The sequence below is a fragment of the Cetorhinus maximus genome, chromosome 9 (assembly GCF_964194155.1).
Source record: "Cetorhinus maximus chromosome 9, sCetMax3.hap1.1, whole genome shotgun sequence".
In the NCBI taxonomy this organism is placed as follows: Eukaryota; Metazoa; Chordata; class Chondrichthyes; order Lamniformes; family Cetorhinidae; genus Cetorhinus; species Cetorhinus maximus.
Genome location: NC_135887.1, coordinates 85,992,569 through 86,005,083, shown reverse-complemented (window position 1 = coordinate 86,005,083; position 12,515 = coordinate 85,992,569). Strand labels below are relative to the sequence as shown.

The following is a 12,515-nucleotide window of genomic DNA, read 5'->3' as shown; positions in this document are numbered from 1 at the left end:
TGACATTCTATTTTAATAGGCTGTTCCACTTCCTGTCAGGAAGTTGGCTCCTAAAAGGATTCACTCTTCTAGGAATTTCATAGGAAGCTTTCTGTCTGCACCACCAGCGCACTGTGGCTGCAGTGTGTACCATCTACTACTATTATCATGCTATTAGTCACCCTTCTTGCATTGTGAGAATATTGCTCTGGTCCAACTCTCCCTGCATTTTGAGTGTGTTGTTCTGGCTTCATCATGCTGTGTTTCCTAGCTTCATTATTTCCTAATTTCCTCCTTTCAGGACTTGACTGACCAAACATTGTTAGATTTAGCGAAGAAATCACAGGATTGGTATTCACAGTATATATGGCCTCTGTAACTATTTGCAGACCTTTGTACTCCTAGACTTTGGGCTTCCATTTCTGGCTATGGGATGTTGACTAAGCTGGGCTTCTATTCTGTTTGTCAACCTTTTCTTGGTTCCCATGAAATGAAGACAGTTGAATCCTATTAAGAGCCAGCTTCCTTACAGGAAATGAAAAGACCTTATAAAAATAGTGATTTAATAGAACTATTGATCCTATTGTTGTGGTTTCTCTTCTGCATGGAAGTGATACTGTGAAGGGAATCACAGATGTAATCTGTTGCAACAATCCAATGGGTTCCTGATTGAGATTTTGGTCTGCTATGGAGGACCATATTTAAGACTGTTGATGGCCATGTCTCCCTGTTGAACTGTATGTGTGATCTCTGCAGATTGTACGAGAAATTTGGTGAAATTGCATTGAGGTCTCTTGTCCAGTTCCATCCCCACATTCTCCCGTCAGACATCAAGGAGTTGTGTCAGAAGCAACCAGCTCACTTCTTAGCATATGTCGACAACCTGGTTAAATCCAAGCCAGAGGACCAGAGGTTAGTGTTTGATCAGCCCAATTCTCTTAGGCTTGATGTGCACATATAACTATATTGTTTGTATGTACACAGTATGTGCTGTGTACTGTGGTTTCCAGTTTATTCAGTTAGTACTCTGTAAATCATTGAAAGCTTTATAGATGAGTTTCCCTCTAGCCGTACAGCAATTCTGTATCTGGGAAAAGACTGTAACGTGCATTCAGTATACATTCTCCAGGAGAGCAAAATTCAACCTTTTCCTTTGATTATTCTGGCAGTCTCAAGAATTTAAAATGTGTGGCAACAAGCTGAAGAGCCACTTTGAGAGCACAAATATTAGTGAAATTCTTTGGTTCAGTTTTCAATTCCTGATATCTGTTACATTGGGTGGTGTCAGCCGTGGCGATGTCAGGTATGCTAAATTTGACCTCTGAACCTAAGAGTAAGGGAAAGGCAAAAATTAATCAGCGTCTGTGCTCCTCATTACTATCCAGTGACCCCCACTGAAAGGTGTGTGTTGTTCACTTTGGGTTAAGGGATGATCATGCTCAGCTATGCTACATTGTCCACAGTCAAAATTCTTGACAGCGTTCACTGGGACTAATTTTGACTTCGGGCAATTTCAGATTAGCCCTGAATGGAAATCAAAATTGGCAGAGAAGTATAAAGGGTGACTTATCTAATTTGCCTGTTTATCCCCCACTCTCTAAACTTTTGTGTGAGGAATGGCCACGTGGACAAAATGCTGTGGAGCCATACCCAGCTTTGAAAGAGAACAGGACATAACTAGGGGAAGTTTTAAAAAATATAATGAAAGTGGTCTTCGTCCACTACGGAGGTCAGAGAAATGATGTGTTTTGCAACTAATTGGCTAACCCTGAACTAAAGATTTTCTGTCTGTTTTCTATGAGTAGATTGCATCTGTTAGAGGCCATTCTTCAGCCTAAATCACGAAAATTGGATTGGCTGCAACTTGCTGTGTCTCACGATGCTCCCCAGAGGACTGACACCACCGATATTGATGGAAATCCCAGGTAAGGAGGAGTCACATTTATGTGCTCTGAGGCTCACTGTTGGATGTAATGCTACATACTACATGGTACCCTCTAATATAATGTGCAGTTCACTAAGGCCTGTGGCACAATGCACAAGGTAAATGATGTGACATGCTGTGAGGTCTGCCATACATTCTGTAGAGCCGTGGTTATCATGTGTAGTGTGATTTGTTTCTCAGATTCTGCAATTTTGCTTCAAATTCTTGAAAATTGAAAGTTCTGAGTGGTAACTAATCATTTGCAGCAACAACTGACTTGTCTAATGTGTGAACTGCATAAAATCCTGTAATATTTCATTATAGCTCTTAATGAATGACTGACTTCCAAATGGCATAATTAAAGGAAGGGGTTAGTGAGGGTGTGTTTAATGTTGCTCTGAGGAAAGCTGTCAGGAGTTCGATTTGTGTAATTTGTGTAGAGCAGAGGATCCTGAGTCTCCTTGGTACAAGTTGTATTTATTCCTCAATAGCTTTCTTTTATTCCTTGTTAGGTTATAGTAAACGGGCTGCATCTCTTGTGAACTGAAATTTGTGTCTTTATCCTCTGCTGGAAATAGGTTAGCAAAGCCTAAGTTTAGAAATATAATCCTGAATTTATAGTAAATCTCATACTGGGGAATAGATGGATTGGCTCGCCTGCTTTTATGTTTGCTCAGAATAATAACATACAGTAAAACTATACTACTTAGTGTGATTTGAGCTAAAGTAACATTGAAGCAGAATTATATAGTAAGATACTAAACAACACAATGCTTGTACAATAAATTTGGAATCGCCCCAAAAGAGATTAATGTGCCCTTTTGTCTTATGACCTCTTACTGGTGAATTCTCACAACGTGGACTTTGATGGCATGTTATGTGAGAGAATTTCTGAGTTCCCATAACCAGCTTTACACAAAAGAGGCTTGAAAGGAAAGAAAGACTAGCATTTATATAGCACATTGCACAACCTTGGGGTGTCCCAAAGTGCTTTGAAGCCAATGAAGTACTTTAAGTTGTTCTGTTGGAAATAAAATTGAAGAACAAGAGGGCTGCTGGATTATTTATAATGGGGCTTTTTTTCTTTGACTTAGAAGTAGTTTCTTTGAATATTGACTTTTCCAGATAGTTTGTTAATCAACGAGTTAAATTTTTAAGACTATAGCTTGAAATATAAGCTTCCTGAACATACTTTGCTGAGGCTTGTCTTCACAATCAGTTATGATTAGAAATTACATTTCCATCTATCCAACTGCACATATTAGCATTCCAAGCAAGGTCCATCATTCATTCAAGTAACTTTATCTCGGTTGATTGCAAAACGCAGGATTGCAAGCAGATAACTATTTCTAATCTCTCGTTCTGAAGCTTTGTTTCTAATGAAATACAAACGGAAATTTCTGTTTCTGTTGCAGTCCTGCTATTCTTTGCATTTAACTTTTTAGAGAAAGGGCGAAGGAGAGAGCGATTGAATCAAAACCACACGCCTGGCACATCTTTTGACCTTGCAGAGCAACATTTGTCAAGCACCCAAGCAGGAGAGAAAAAATCACTTAATGCAAATCTTTATTTCTTCTTTATATAGCCTTTTGGGGTGCCCAGCGTGCTTTACTGCCAATGAACTATTTTTTGCAGTGTAGTCACAGTTGTTATGGTCAGATGGTCATATGCCCATAAAGCTTGTTAGGAGATGGACACTCGACTAAGAAGCAACAAGGGATATGGACACTGAAATGGACCTCGCAGAGTCAGGTGACTTATTTTGTGGTTTCTGTTCAGACAGAGACAGGCATGCCTGAGCATATCTTTGGGAAGTTACTTAAAAATACAAATGGCCTTCCCAGGTGCTGATTGACTACCCCTCACCATTTCAACGGAAGAGACTTGAAATGACAATGGCTGCCAGACTGACTGGCCCCATGAAGATGGAATTTCAAATAAAGACTTTTCAGAGGCTAATCAATGTTGATAGGATATCATTCATTCCCCACTGTGTTCCAATTACATCTGTCGTCAGCCCAATGTGTGGATAATGGAATATATTGATACTCTTGTCACATGACTGAAACTGGATGATGATAGCCAATACCTTATTGATCCATAATGGCAGCCCAGTGGGTTAGTTTGGGATATGAAGATCAGAGAGAGAAACCATCTCTCACCCAGCACAAGGGAAGACCCTACCTCAAAAGTCACCCTAGGCAGAGAAAAGGGGCTTATATGTTTTTCTGCAAGATTATATTTCTTCACTACTGGAGTTCCGCCACAATTTCATCTGACACAGCCAGAAACTTCCGACCTCCATTGTCTCCAGTGAATCAAAAGAGCACCCTTTAGGCCTGTAATGTTTCAACCATCATCTTAAAGACTGTGTAAACAAGTGATCTATTTCTTTTTATTCTGTTAGTAATCTAAGTGCACATTACATCTATAGAAATCATCTTTTCTTGTGTAAGTGCCTGTGTGTTTGTGGAGTGAGTGTTGGACGTTTACTTTTCAGGTGGTGTGAAAAATAAATATTTATCCTTTTGATTTAAACTTACAAGAAAGTCTTCTTGTAAGTTGTAAGTCTCTGTTTCGTGTCTGTTCTTTAAAGTCACAGTATTAAAAAGGGGAAAAACACTTTCTCAAAAATATATCTTATTATAGTTGGCTTTTATGTGAGAAAAGGGAGAACTTATCCCACATCTCTCCCCATCTGTAACACTGTTATAAGGTAAGAAACATGGCAAACAATTTGTGCACAGCAAAGTCCGCAAACGTGAATGTGGTAATGATTTTTTTTTTAGTTGTTGGTTGAGGGATAAATGTTGGCCACAACCCCCTTGTTCTTTAAAATAGTGCCATGGGATCTTTTATGCCCACTTGAGAAACCACACCTCATCTCATCTGAAAGATTGTGCCTCCAACAGAGCAGCACTCCCTGGAGTGTCAGGCTAGCTTTTGTGCTCAAATCCCTGGAGTGGGACCTGAACTCTCAACCTTCTTGCTCGAGGTGGGAGGGCTACTGCAGGGCTGAGGAAGTAAGAATAGGAGAATGGGAAACCCAATCTAACAATGTGCGTTTGAAGTTTAAGTCAATGGTGTTGTTGATTTACTCCCCAGGCCTCATTCCCATCGATTTACCTGGGGCTACGCTCAGCTGATCGGTTACTTTACTCAGCTTCCAGGAGATCTTGAAACAAAGAAGAAAATGTTAGACATCTGTAAATCCTATGGGTAAGTTCACCAACATCCCTCCCGCTGGTACTGTGTTGCTGTATCTCTGCTCATACAAGACTGAAAATGATTTAATTGGTTTTCTGCCAGTGGTACATGGGTAGTGCTAAACTGTACAGACCAGAGAGTTCCAGTTCCAGTCAGTGCTGAATTGGCTTATTTCTGCTGAAGCACTATAATTAGCCTGAATTACATCTGAAAAATAAGGATTCCTGCTCCCAATAGACCAGTGGGCCTTTTCTTGTCCACCATTTCTGTGTGCCTTCCAAATTATTATCCTACTGGAGTATGGGTGTGGATACCAGCTGCAATGTCGCAGCTGTTGAATTGCCCCTCAACACTCTCACTGTCTAGACTTGCGCAAAGAATCACTAATTGTCTGAAGTACTGAAAATCTGTATTTGTGAAGCTTTGTCCCTGAAAGAATCAGTACTGTTAAGAGAGATAGTCAAAGTTTATTCCTCCCTGTGAGTAGAGATCATGCGCAAATGCCGAAAGCTGTCAGCTGAGCTTAAAGAAAGGAAGTTCATCCTAAATGTGATGAATTAGAACTTACTGTCAATGAAGAGATGAAAGAAGGAAATGAGAACGGCAATAGGTCATAAAAGATGGGTCATTCACAGTGCATTGGGGGACAGATGGCTAATGGCTTGGAGATGTGGATAAATCTTATCAGATTCATTCTTTAGCTGCAGCGTCACAAAAGCTGATGTTGGCAGATTGAGGATGGTAATCCTTAGTACAAATGGCCTCATGTTAAATCATCGGCAGTTTCTGAAGTATGTAAAGACTTTCACTGAGTCAAATAAAAGTATAAGTAGCAAGTAAGGAGTACCATAGGGTGGGCATTGAGTGGGCACAGAGAGTACCATTGTTGTGTTTTGGAGGGAAGTGGGGTATTACACAAGGAGGCTATTAGAGAGAACAGGAGGAGTGCCATGGTGAGTAACAGAAAGAGGAAGTGCGGTGGTGGGAGGTGGCGAGATAGGCTGCGTAAAAGAAAGAAAGCAGAATCCATAAAGTCGGGGGGAAGAGCAGAGTCTGGGGTCACAGGATAAGTAGGGGGAGGAGCACAAGTATTGGGAAAGGCAGAGGAGGAGGGATCAGTAAGGAGAGGTGGGTAATGCACAGGTAGCACATTGAATGAAGTGGAGGGGCTGAGTAATGGGGAGAAAGTGGTGTCAGCAAGTCAAAAAACTAAGTGACTATCTCAAGGTGAAGTTTGTTTAATTATTGGGGAATACAAGCATGTTCAGTAGTTTACAAACAGCTTATTCCATAACTCTAGATGGACAAGTGGCTGATGTTTTAATATGGGCTTCTTTACATTCACAGGTTTTGGCCTGCTTACCTGTCACTTTGTCTGCAGCTCGGCTACAGAGTTGAAGCTTTCACTATCATTGTTTACCTGGATGATATCAGCCTATTTGATGAACAGAATGGTTTGTATTTCAATGTCTAATCAAATTGCTTGGGTTTTTTTGAGTTTGTATCTTTAAACACAGTTGCCAAAGTCTTCCCATTTTTAACAAATTTCTTTCTCAAGTAATTATTGAGGGTTTTGGACATCCACATAGTTTCCCCCAGTAGATTTGCTGTACTGGTGCGGATTGAGGCAGAAGCAGATCTGGCAGAACTCAACTTAGTTTTCATTTAGGATTTCTAATCAGACAGTGGAGCCAGACAGTAGAGAAAGAAGAAAAGAAAAGAAAGACGTTTATATAACAATTTTCTTGACCACTGAACGTCTCAGTGCTTTACAACCAAAGAGGTACTTTTGACGTGTAGTCACTGTTGTAATTAGGAAGCACAGCAGCCAATATGTGCAAAGTCCCACAAATAATCATGTGACAATGACTAGATAATCTGTTTTTGTGATGTTTATTGAGGGATAAGTATTGGCCAGGACACTGGGGATAACTCCCTGTCCTTCAAAGTGGTGCTATCTATTTGCATCCACCAGGCAGATGGGGCTTCAGTTTAATGTTTCACATGAAAGATGACACCTCCTCCAATGTAGTACACCCTACACTCTCTCCCTCCCTCAGCACTGTACTGGAGTATCAGAATTGATTTTTGTGCTCAAGTCCTGGAGTGGGACTTAAACCAGGAACCTTGTGACTCAGGCGAGCGGTAAGTGAAGTATTGAAATGTGGCCACTTACTGTTGCTAGCAATCCTAGTACAGTGCTCTGTCTTGAGTATCGTGACAGCCAATCTGCCCATGTGGCCCTGGGTCTGTGTAATTCTGGGCACAAGAAATCTGTTCATACTACTGTCCTGTCAGAAGAACTCTAACTGGACCTAGTCTGTCCCCAGTGAAGTAACTCAGGTTTGACTAAGTTTGCCCAGAGTGAATTGTCTTTGAGTAAACCTGGCTGGAGTGACTATGCCTGTTGTGCTATCCCAATATTAACTAACTAAACTGGTTTAGGGAAAATTCTAAAAGTCATGGTTCTTTTGTTTAGGTCTGATGCCTGAGACTCTGGAGGAATGGAATTTTGTTCTGGAGCTGGTTCGGAATCACCGTGACATCACTCGCTGTCCTGCTATGCAGAATGGAGACAGTGTAGCCAATGGTGACTCTGATAGGTCAAATAGTATCAGCCTGGAGAATATAGCTCTTCTTCTTGCGAAGACAGTTGGGCCAGATCGAGCACTCACCGTGTTACATGACAGAGGCCTGCAAGGGGATATGTCTGAAAGATTTGTCAGAGTATGTGACATCCTAAGAATTGCAGAGAAAAGACAGAGGTGAGAAGGGGCTCCAATCCCTGCTTAGATAAACCTGTTCATATATATTTTGCTATCCTAGTCAATTAAGGTATTTCCAGTGTATCATTAAGCCACGCAGAGTAGAAGATTCCAGATTTCTAGTCTGTGATGTGTTAGCTGGTGTCAGCTAGGGTGCTTGGACAACTGGCCTATGTGCCTCTGGGTTAGGGAAGGAATATCAGCTGGAGTTACCCATGCATCATTTCCAACTGTTGCTCCTTCTCCAACCTCCTGTTCCTCTCTCAAGCTCTTGAACGCGTTGTCACTTTTCAGCTCTGCTTACCTGTCCTATAACTGTTCGAATTTCTTCAGTCTGATTTCTTCCCTACACAACAATGAGATTGCTCTGTGCCAAGTTACTAAGGATATCCTCTGTGATTATGGCTCTGCTTCTCTATTGCGCTTTGATCTCTCCATAGAATTTGACATAACCACACTGTCCTCCCACCACCTCTCTTCTGAGGTCGACTTTTGTGGAATTGCCAGTTTCACTCCCAGGCTGTCCCAACACAGGCAGCGCATCTCCAGCAGTCATAGAGCCATCAAGTACAGAAGGAGACCATTTGGCCCATCATGCCTACGCCACTCTTTGAGAGAGTTGGCTTTGAATCCTGTCCACATGGAAAGATATGTATTGGCCAAAGAATCATAGTTGGTCACTTTTCATTATCTATATGCCTGTCATCTGTAGATGCAGGATCAGCTCTGTATGTCACTAGCTCTACCTCTCCACCATTTCCCATGACTGATTCAATTCTGTCATACTACCTGTTTTACAAGTCGTGGAAGAACCAGAATTTCCTTCTGTTGAAGATCAAGGAATCCACAATTTTCATTTTCAACCTGTCTGCACCCTTGTCACTGATTCCTTTACTCTCGCTGGCTGTTTGGTCAGGTTGTTTACAAATTCAGTGTCTAATGTGATTTGGAGCTAAACTTCCTCTCCAGTATTCTATCACCAAGACTCTTTATTTCTTTCATCATGACTTGCTGGGACTGTTATTCCGGTCTTTGATACACGGGTTTTTTTCTCTAATGCCTGCAATGCTTCCTAATCTCTGTTCTCTGCAACTGCAAATCAACCAAAATTCTGTAACCTTGTCCTTGTTTCCCAATGCATTGAATCTAAAATCCTAATCTACAGATCCTTGTCTGACCTCTTCCCACCACACCTCTGCAATCTTATTGATTTATCAATATAATCCTCTAAATCTGGATTCACTTGCAAATCCTTCTGCCGTCACTCCAACGTTGGTATCCACATATCTTAGCTGTCTTACCCCAACTCTCTCAAACTTCCTATTGTGCCCCCCCTGCTCTAACTTTAAAAGGCTTCTCGAAACCACTGCTTTGAACAAACTTTTGGTCATCTCTCCTAACTCTTTGATACAGGCTTGGCATCTGTTCTCTTTCCCCTCTTGAAGGTTTTTGGGATGTTTCTGTATGTGCAGGTTGTTTGAGAGTACTAGCCAGTGATTCCAACTGGAAAATGGCATGTCTGTGGATGTTCAGTGAGAAGATTGGGTTTGTTTGTGATTTCCCCACAATAGAATAAACTACTCAGTTCAATTACTGCCCAGGTTTGAGAAAGGACAGGTAAAAATGGGCAAAGCAAAAAATCATGTGATTATATGCCCTGTGTTGTGACTGACAGCCTAGTTTTCTGTTGCAGGGCCCTTGTCCAGTCCATGCTGGAGCGATGTGATCGTTTCCTGTTGTCTCAGCAGGCATAGAGGAGCCAAGTGAAATGGGATGGGGGACACTTACAGCTACCTTCCAGAGAAAAAGCTGCCAGTTTTGTACAACTTTGCTCATCTCCAATGTGCAATAATCTACTAATTTGATTTCCCTGTTCAATTGCTGCTTTAGGAATATTAACTCCGAAGTGATTTGCTCTGTAGCTGGTTTATTCCTTGATGCTTGTCTGCCAAAGAGACTTGTACAGAAATGCAATGGTTTACCTGTGCCTTACACTTAATAATTAGCAGAGGACTAGATAATCTGTTCACTGGGCTCAAAATCTCTGTTGTTTTGAATTTGTTGTATGGTGGGAAAGCATATTTGCTTTAAACACCAGATGCCATGGGCACTGATTAATTGCAAATAGCACAAGTACACTTTCTTTATCGGAGGAGAGAAAAGTTGTCAAAGACTTTTGAATAAAAATGTCTAAACTCTGATTAGAAGTCGTGTGTTTTCTTTCATTCATGGGATGAGGGCATTGTTGGTAAGACCAGCATTTGTTGCACATCACTAATTGCCTTTGAAAAGCTAGGTCAGATGTCTGGAGTACTGCATTCAGCTTTTTGTAAATAAACCTCTTGAGGAGATATTGGCCTTGAACAGATTACAGTGCAGATTCAGCAGACTCTCACCAGGACTTATAGTTAAAATTTAAGAACAGGTTGCATGTACTTGGTTTGTATTGTTCAGAGTATGTAAGGTTGAGGGGTCATCTATTTGACATTTTCAAGGTAGTGATTTGATAGGTTAGATACAGAGAAACTATTATCTCTGGTGAGGAAATCAGAACGAGGAAATACTCTTAGAATAGAGCTAGGACATTTAGGAATGTAATTAGGAAGCACTTTTTCAGAAAAGGTAATCTGGATCTTTCCCTTCCCCAAAAGACTGTGCGTGCTAATTCAACTGAAATTTTCAAGACTGGTAGATATTTGTTAGGTAAGGATATCAGGTAGCAAAGGCAGATAAATGGACTTGAGGTACAGATCATCCATGATTTAATTGCATGCCAGAAAAGACTTGAGGGGCCGAATGGCCTACTCTTCCTATGTTTCATTACTTCTGCACCAGTGTGCTAACCTAGATTACTTAAATCCTGGATTGGGGCTTAAACCCATAACACACAAGCACATCAAAATGATGTACAGGAAAAGAACAGCTGATTGATCAAGACTGACCCACATACATGATGCCCAGACTATTCATGACTAGATATTTCCTACCCCACCCCCATCACCTCCCTACTTGGTTGAGAGCACTGAAACCGCCATCTGTTTTCTAAAATCTCACTCCATTGCTTTCTCCAAGCTCGTCCAGTTCAATTAGTTCCCACTGAACTCCTTACCCCTATGCTAGCTGATATTGTAACTGGTTACCCCTCCATTTCAATATTGCTATTGTTACCCTTGCCTCAAAAAAACACTTTCAACGACTTTATTTTCATTAACTACTATTCTCATCACCTATCTCCTTTTCTGCTCCAAGTGCATCCCTGCTGTAACTCTGTTTGAATCCCTCTAAATTAGATCCCTGTCCTTTCCCCACCCATCCATCCCCTTTTGCCCCCAGCTTTGGCTTTAGACAGCATAGGATTTCTCTGCAATTCACTCCTTAAACCTCCACCTTCAATCATTTTTGATACCAATGACCCTACATTTGGTGTTAAAGGCACAAGTTGTTTTGATGCTAAAAGCAAAAAACTGCGGATGCTGGCAATCCGAAAAGAAAAATAAAATTACCTGGAAAAACTCAGCAGGTCTGACAGCATCTGCGGAGAGGAACCCAGTTAACGTTTCGAGTCCGCAAGACTCTTCATCAGAACTAAGGCAAAATAGAAGAGAGGTGAAATATAAGCTGGGTTAAGGGGGTGGGACAGGTAGAGCTGGATAGAGGGCCAGTGATAGGTGTTTTGATGCTATCAGTTTGACAGCAAGGGGATGGTTATAAGTGGGACTGAAGCTTTCAACTTTGATTCAACAGCAACCACCAACGTATTGTCTGTGGCATGCAGTCCAGTGGTGGTGGCACAGCAAAGTCAAATATAACAGTGAGATAATAATAGAATTCAATTTAAGATAACCAGAAACTATTAAAAGGAAGGCTAGAAAGAATAATTATGGTGGTTAGAATGTAGAATCATCTGCCATAAACAATTATTGAAGTTCTCAAAAACATTTAGATGCATAAAAATAGACAGCAAAATGAAATGTAACAAGAAACTGAATCCAAGAAATCCAAAGCAGAAAACGCTAGGCACTTGTATATTTACCCGACTGAAAAGCGAGAACTGGTCTGGTTTGACAGTAAAATGTTTAATTTTATTTCTCCCCATGCTTTGCCAGATGCTAGAGACTGCAGGCAGAGGGCGAGGTACTCAGGACTGGTCGAGTTACCTTAGTCGAGCTAAGCACATGCAATATTTGTCCGGCAGCGATTGTTCTGCTGTGATTAAGGCAAAATACTGCGGATGCTGGAAATCTGAAATAAAAGTTAAAAATGCTGGAAAAACTCAGCAGGTCTGACAGCATCTGTGGAGAGAAAGACTCCGTATGACTCTTTAATATTGTTCTGCTCTGCACTGTGCAAACTGCTGCTATTGACAATGGATACGGAACTGGGAACCAGGTGCCGGTCTGCTTGCGGTGACTTTTGCTATCTTGTCGTGTTTTGAAGGAAACAAAGCATAGCCGCCTCAAAAGGGACAGGTGACCTGTCTGCATCCAAGAAGTCATTTGGCAGAATTAAGAGATTTATCGCACCAGCAAATGAGAATTAGAGAAGAAAGCAGATATAAGATAAGGGAGGAAGAATTGCGATGTCCAGCCAGCAGATGCGGCTGAGGCGAGGGTTATACAAGTTGCCAATCAGCCGGGGGG

The 12,515-nt window shown here is 41.3% G+C and overlaps 1 protein-coding gene across 6 annotated transcripts in view; it reads left to right on the top strand.

Moving 5' to 3' along the window:
* Positions 1-10,076, top strand: part of hps5 (HPS5 biogenesis of lysosomal organelles complex 2 subunit 2) — a 51,148-nt gene extending 41,072 nt beyond the window's left edge. For 4 of the 6 annotated variants that reach the window (XM_078548996.1, XM_078549001.1, XM_078548998.1 and 1 more), the window contains 6 exons: positions 736-891; positions 1,785-1,904; positions 5,009-5,122; positions 6,458-6,564; positions 7,590-7,875; positions 9,569-10,076. In XM_078548996.1, coding sequence (XP_078405122.1) covers positions 736-891; positions 1,785-1,904; positions 5,009-5,122; positions 6,458-6,564; positions 7,590-7,875; positions 9,569-9,629 — 844 coding nt within the window. In that variant the 3' untranslated portion in view covers positions 9,630-10,076. The remainder of the gene's footprint in view (positions 1-735; positions 892-1,784; positions 1,905-5,008; positions 5,123-6,457; positions 6,565-7,589; positions 7,876-9,568) is intronic. The other 2 variants (XM_078549000.1, XM_078549002.1) reach the window with 2 other exon arrangements.
* The last annotated feature ends 2,439 nt before the right edge of the window (positions 10,077-12,515 follow it).